Genomic DNA, 6,925 nt, shown 5'->3' with positions numbered 1-6,925 from the left:
TACGGCCGCCTTCCCGCCGCCGCGGCGCGCCGGGAGAAGATGGCGGCGGCCGCTGGCTGGGCGCTGCTGGGCCTGGCGCTGTGGCTGTGCGCGGCGGCCGCGGCCGGCGAGCCCGAGGGGAAGCGGCGGCCGGGGCCGCCCAAGAAGAAGGACATTCGGGACTACAACGACGCGGACATGGCGCGGCTGCTGGAGCAGTGGGAGGTACGGGGAGCCGGCGGGGCCGCGCTGCCGCCGGGGTGGCTGCGGCGGGGCAGCCCGGCGCGCCTCGTCCCCGCGCTGCGAGGCCGGCGGCTGCTGGAGGACCGTGGCGGGCGCGCACCACCCGCCGCTCGGGCGTGTCAGCAGCGCGGCCTGCGTCCAGTGCCGCCGGCCGGGGGGTGCCGCAGCAGAGCAGAGTCGTTGCGGGAGGGTGGACAGCAAGAGGAGCGAATACCCCCCGGCAGAGTGCCTCTCCTGGCTGTAACTGTGCCTGCGCCTTCCAGCTCTCTCTTGCCCCGTTCATCCCCATCAACCTGCTCCCTTACCTTTCTTTGACAGTTGTTTGTCACTCTTGTTTCTCAGTGTTGTTATCATGGCAGTTTTTGGTACTTTTCATAAATTTCTTTTCTGTCATCGTCCTATAAATGCTAAAGCATTCATCTCTGTCTTTTGTTCCTTCTCACGAGGCTCTTCTCTAGAATGTTTTGAATGGAAACTGGAGGAGATACTAGCCYGAAAGCTTTAGTCTCGTGTATGTTACTGTTACACTGGGAAGTCAAGATGGAGAAATAAGTTTTGCCTATGTCATCTAGAAGCAGTAGCTAACAGAAGTAAGGACATCTGCCTAGGAACTTGCTAGGCATCTTCTGGACTTCGTCATTCCATGACCTGTTACTGTCACTTTCCCCTTAGAAAGGAAGATTGCTAGAAAATTGAGCTAAAATACAAGTTAAATAAAACTGAAAAAAAAACTTTATCTTCTGTTAGTTTTGTCAGTCATGGACCAGACTTGCTAAAAAAAAAAATAATAATCAAGGCTTAAATGATGATTTTGGGCAGCTTCAACCTGTTTTGGCATAGTGGGAAAAATCTTAAAGATAAGCTTCTCTAATTTATGAATTGGATGGATGGATGTAGGAGAGACCCCTCTAGTTAATACTGTTGTGAATCTTTGCCTTTATATTCTGTACCAACTATGTGGCAAATAGGGTGAGGAAGCTGTTTTTGTTTTGTATTTTTTCTCTTTAGCTATAGTGGGTCTCTGGTTCAGCTCACCATGTGCTGCACAAATGCTTGTCCCCGCCTTGTACAGAGATGTGACTGAGCAGCTGGATGGGTTCACGGCTTTGATTGGCATTGCCACTGAGGAATCCACATGCAGCCAAAGCCCTGGAAGAAAAAAAGTAACTGAAATATGGGCTCACAATTAAGGGTTCTGTTTGGTCTTTTGGGTGGTCAGCTGTATGGCATTTGGCTGGGTAGTAGTTAAGATATATATGAGGAAAATGGAAGAATTGAGGGTGGTGGCTAGAGGATATGGAAAGAAAAAAAGGGCCATGAATGGGGAGGGAATTAAGAGAGTCAAAGGGGCCATTATGCATTTTGGTGAGTAGGAGTGAAGGGCATAGGGCACAGATCTGTACAAAGTCGAGTCTCATTAGTGTCAGCTCAATGAGATGAATCCTCCTACTTTCTGTTTCCACGGTGATGAATGTGGAGGCACTGGAAGATGGTGGTTGTAATGTTCCCGGGGAGCCTGGCAAGGTTGAGGCTGTGGTTCCAGCAGCCATCCCAGAAGGAACAGATGCCTTTCCCTTCAAAGTGTTGTGCTGCAGGCTGGTGCCACAGTTTGTGTGGCTGCCTGGTGAACTGGTAGAGTGAGCTAGCAGAAAATGAGCATGGGGAAGGGGAAAAGAGATAAGGGTTGCTGAAGTAGCCCAGCTACAAAATGTAAAAATAAAGCATTAAGGAAGATTGCTTACGTGTCTCTTCTGTCTTCTTGCATCCCCTTTTCTCACTTTTGGGCCTGCTTAAAATGCTCTAATTATACAAGGATATGTGTTAACTTCTGATAGACTAGTAACATTTTCTTTTAAACACTGCTTGTTAAAGACTTGGTTGTAATCTTCAGCTCTTTTTGAGCTTGTTTTGATAGAGCAAAGGAAAGAAGGAGTGCAGAGTTACTACTAAAGTAGCTTTCCAAACTTTTGAGTCTCTTTGAACAAGTTAGAGTAGACCACGCTTGTCAAAGTTATAGAAGCTAAAGGATTTTAATTCTGATGCCTTGCAGGTTTTAATTTTGATGCCTTGCTACTCCCTCTGGGATCAGTAAACAGGCTGTGATTTATCCACATTCACTGTGCTCAGCCCTTGCCTCCAGTAGAAGAGGAACGGAATGGGGAAAATACACTTGGTTTGTGCCACCTAGGACTTTTCCTCATGGAAGGGAAATATCCAGCAGCCTTGAATGCAGAGGAACTGGAGAAAGAACTAAGAATCTGGTCTGGAGGTCCTTCTGTAACTAAAATGTCATATTCTTTAAAATAGTTCATTATTGTGATAAGTTTCAGYGTTCCTCAGGCTTGACTCAGAGCTAGGATTATTTAATGTGCTAAGGAATTGGGTGGTAAGTTTTGCAATTAAAAAAAAATTAGTTAATAAGAAATACATGAGAATAGGAGTTGAGGAGAGGAGGAATCTATAGTTGTTGCTTTATCTATATATTGCTTTCTCTCTGAAGCCTTATGTGAGTGTCTAAACAGGTGAATCTGCTAGACACTTCAAAGCAAAAGCTTGCATTTTTCTTCTAGTCTTCTATTTTGTAGGTAGCTTTATAAATGTACCGCTGCATGATAGTTTGTATGGGACCAACACGAGAAGAAATGACATGCATGAAGGGGAGCTTTTGACCRTTTTTTATAATAGATCTATTCAAATTGCAACAATTCTGCTTTAGGAGCATTTAGTTGAATAGTTGAGGAAACATAGGTAATACTTGTTAGTAAGTTGTGGTGTCACTATAGCCATAGTTGATTTCTGTATAAAGATTGTTTGAAAACTTTTGCGTCTGGCTTTCCTTTCCAGCAGTGAGAAGCAAGTTGATTTAATGCTAACCAAACCAGTGTAAAATTAGGATTGACTTGCTTTTATTTTTAAATAATGTTTTTTGTTTTAATCGCATAAAATTTTATACTTTCGCAGTACTTTATGATAYAACTGTTTTCCAGCTCCCACTAAAATAAGCATTGTTCCCACTTTGTGAGGGCAGTGGGACTTTCCTGGGGCTCCGCTTTGCTCCCGATTCACATACTGTGGATTTTTTGAAGGCGTATGAACTAGTTAAATGCATGCTTTAAACATGCAAAATTGAAACAAATATGCAAGTAGTAAGGAAGGAAAGAATCAAATTTAAGCCTTTTACAACTTTGATTCTGTGGAAACAAAATCATAAACTCCCTTGTCAGAAAGACAGCAAAGTCTACATAATTGAGATGGGAAAAGCATAAAGGTCACTCATGTGAAAGCTTAACCTTTAAAGGGTACGGGCCACTCCCTGTAGTAAGAGGATAGTGTTGTGTGAACTTAAATATGCATGTGCAGAGTCAAGAATGCAAAGCATACTTAGATCTAAAAATCAAGCTCATCTCCTGACCTTTGACACTTCTGAGGAGAATATCTTTAGATATGGCTACAATTCGTATTTCCTAATGGAGTGATACATATTTTTGCTGAGTGTTTGAAGTTAAAGCAACAATGAAAATAAATGCCTTAATTCCTGCTGATTTCCTCGTGCTTGGGGTGCATGCCAGTATAAGACCTCAGAAGGTTTTTTGGGAGGAGGATATTCTGTGATATAAATACCATTAAGAAATCAAGCGCTAGCTTAATATGCATATTCACTCTGTTCTGTCAGACACTGTTTTAAAGGGTAGCAGTCTGAATTCTGCCTTCCCAAATATTCAAATATCTGTCAACCTCAACAGAGGCATCAATTTGTTTGTTTTGTTTGTTTTATAACGTTGATTTGGTCTTTTCAACTAATCATGTTTCAGAATGCCACCTTCTCTTCATCAGTGCATTAGGAAAATCATGGAACTTTTTTATTTTAAAAGTTGCCTTGCAGCATGAGCGTTGAAATTCTGAATTCTTGTGTGTTTTATTTGTTCAGAAAAGGGAAAATGGAATTCTCAAGAAATTACATGATTCTTGATACTGAAGCCTCTTAAAGCAATACTCAGGGGTACACACTTTGGGTTTTTTTTTTTAACTTACATATGTATCAAGCTCTTCCATTCTGCTTTTTCAGTTCATCTTGCTAACATTGTACAATAATAATTGTTTCTTTGTAGTTTCGTAGAAATAAGTAGTGTCCAGATGGAGTGATACTGAGTTAGCCTTGAGACTGGAATTTTTCTCAACACACAGGAAATTAAGATTCTACCTGTCATTATAAAAATGTGCGTCTTTTGCGGGGTTATGAATGAGAACAACATTCTTAGTGAAGTATCTTGAGACACAACTCTGTTTTGTTTGTTTTAGAATCTCCATCATTAAACTAAACATAGCTTTCTTTTTATCAGAGTGATTCTCTAAACAATGGGAAGCTTTGAAAAAGAACATTTCTGTGGGAGTTGAGGTTTGTATAAAAGGGAACATTAAAATTAAAGCCTGTTTTTCTGTTTCAAAACAGAAAGATGATGACATTGAAGAGGGGGATCTTCCTGAACACARGAGGCCTCCAGCACCAATAGATTTCTCAAAAATTGATCCAGGCAAACCTGAAAGTATCCTGAAGTTGACGAAAAAGGGGAAGACTCTGATGATGTTTGTCACAGTGTCAGGAGAGCCAACTGAAAAGGAGACAGAAGAAATTACTAGCCTGTGGCAAGGCAGTCTCTTCAATGCAAACTATGATGTACAAAGGTAAGCAGCTGCATGCAAGGATAAACTTCTTGGCTTTACATAACCCTTGTTTCTTCCTTCCTATCTTTGTAACTGCTCATTCTATGCTCCACCCCTACCCTCCATCCCTTGTCACTATTTCTTTGTTTTTGTATCAGTTTATATATTGATTTGTTTTTCTTGAAGTCATTCTAGAGAAATTCTGGTTTAGCACACTGATTTTTTTTTTAACACTTGCTCATGGAGTAGGTATAGCCTAGTTTCTTTTTCTCGTTACGTTTCAGACATTTATCAGTCTAAGCTGCAGTAGTTTGCCTTTACATGCTTGATAGAAAACATCACACCTGAAAAGCCTTTTGTGATAACAAAACTTCCATTCCCTTGGCTAAAAATGCATCTTTATCTGTGAGAGAGACAGAGGATCATTTTGAAATGGAGGAACGTTACACTCCTGAGAAGGGCTGCAGTAAGCGTATGAAGCAGATTTAATACCTGTTCATGATTTTTATGTAGTGCCAAATTAATTTTTAAGTGCTCTTCATGTCCTCAATCTTACCTAATTATTTGTAAGCTTAATACTTCTTATTACATGTGCTTGTAAATTCATTCTCTACCCCCAAACAGCAAGACCAGCTTACCGCTCTTAAGTGCATATCTCGGTGTTGGAGTTGCTCTTAATTGAATCAAAATATTTTAGCGCTTGAGAAGCACAAAGGTAACTAAAGAAATACACGTTTCTTTCCTCTAGGTTTATTGTTGGCTCAAATCGTGCCATATTTATGCTACGTGATGGTGGTTACGCCTGGGAGATCAAAGACTTTCTAGTAAATCAAGAAAGGTGTGCAGATGTTACTCTGGAAGGTCAGGTTTATCCTGGCAAAGGAGCAAAAGAAAGTGAGAAAGTAAAAAACAAAACAAAACCTGAAAAAGCGAAGAAGAAAAAAGACACAGACAAGAATTCTAAAGGCATCAAAGAGGACAACCGAGCAACCAAACAGAGAGATGATCTATGACAGACACCTTAACCAGACTGAATACTACTGTTGTTCCTGGAAGGGAAATTATGTTTCTATACAATTCCTGGCTTTACTGGGGTAAAGGAGGAGGCAGAGATTACTAAGGTTAAAAGACTTTTTTGTGTTCAAATACACCAGTTTACTTATTAATGTTGGTCATTTGTTTAGCAACAGCACAACTAATGTTTAATATCAGAGACTGATTACTTTAGTTTGTAAATTTTTTTTATAGGTTGGTTGTTTAACATATGAATCTGTACAGCTAACATCATAAATTAAGTGAAAAAGAAGGAGTACAATCTCAGAATACATTAGTATTTGCCTATAGTAGTAACTGTCCATCCTGAGTATGCAGGTTAGCCATTGATTCATAGATGTTGCTAGGTAGCAGGATACATTCCTAAAAGATGTTTCTGGGTACTGGTTTTGCTGAATTCAGTGGGCAAAACTGCCTAAAATTGCAAAGAATATTGTTACTGTGGCCAAAGATGCCTGAAATCATAAGGCTTAGGATTTATCTGGTTATACTACCTGTTTCTTTAAAATAAAACAAGAACCCTTTTGTTTGNCAAAAAAAAGGAAGGTCTACCAAAGTGCCTAGAAGTATAATAGAAACTAGGCAGAGATTCAACTAATGGACTCTAAATCCTCTAAATCAGTACAGAAATTGGTGCAGAAAGGAAATTCTCCACCCATCAGAAGTGATACTATTGAGGTTAATGGAATTATAGTACTAGCATGAACATTGTCTGAGTGAAAAGAAATACAGATTCATGGCCTTCAAACTGCTGCTGCTGTCAAAGAACTGTGCCTGTGGAAGCAAATATGTATGCTGCATTATCTAGAGAGAGTTGGAAGAAGTAGCCTTAACTCTGTAATAAATTTGTTTTGCTGGTTTAAACGTTTGCATAAGTCTTTGAAAAAGCACTGCTTACTGTACAGAGTTAAACTTCRAGTTAGATGGGTCACTCACTGATGTTTAATAACCAGATCTTTTTTAATAGATTCCTGACTGAAATGTTGGT

General features: G+C 40.5%; 1 protein-coding gene across 1 annotated transcript; it reads left to right on the top strand.

The window, feature by feature from the left end:
• Positions 1-6: 6 nt before the first annotated feature.
• Positions 7-6,465, top strand: MESD (mesoderm development LRP chaperone). Its single transcript, XM_085308722.1, has 3 exons — positions 7-204; positions 4,673-4,905; positions 5,633-6,465. The coding sequence occupies exons 1-3, from the start codon at positions 40-42 to the stop codon at positions 5,895-5,897; spliced, it is 663 nt and encodes a 220-aa protein (XP_085164848.1). The 5' UTR covers positions 7-39; the 3' UTR covers positions 5,898-6,465.
• Positions 6,466-6,925: the final 460 nt, after the last annotated feature.

The sequence above is a fragment of the Rhea americana genome, unplaced genomic scaffold (genome assembly GCF_003343005.1).
Source record: "Rhea americana isolate MKP2758 unplaced genomic scaffold, rheAme1 scaffold_28, whole genome shotgun sequence".
Taxonomy (NCBI): domain Eukaryota; kingdom Metazoa; phylum Chordata; class Aves; order Rheiformes; family Rheidae; genus Rhea; species Rhea americana.
This window is presented reverse-complemented; position numbering and strand designations above follow the sequence as displayed.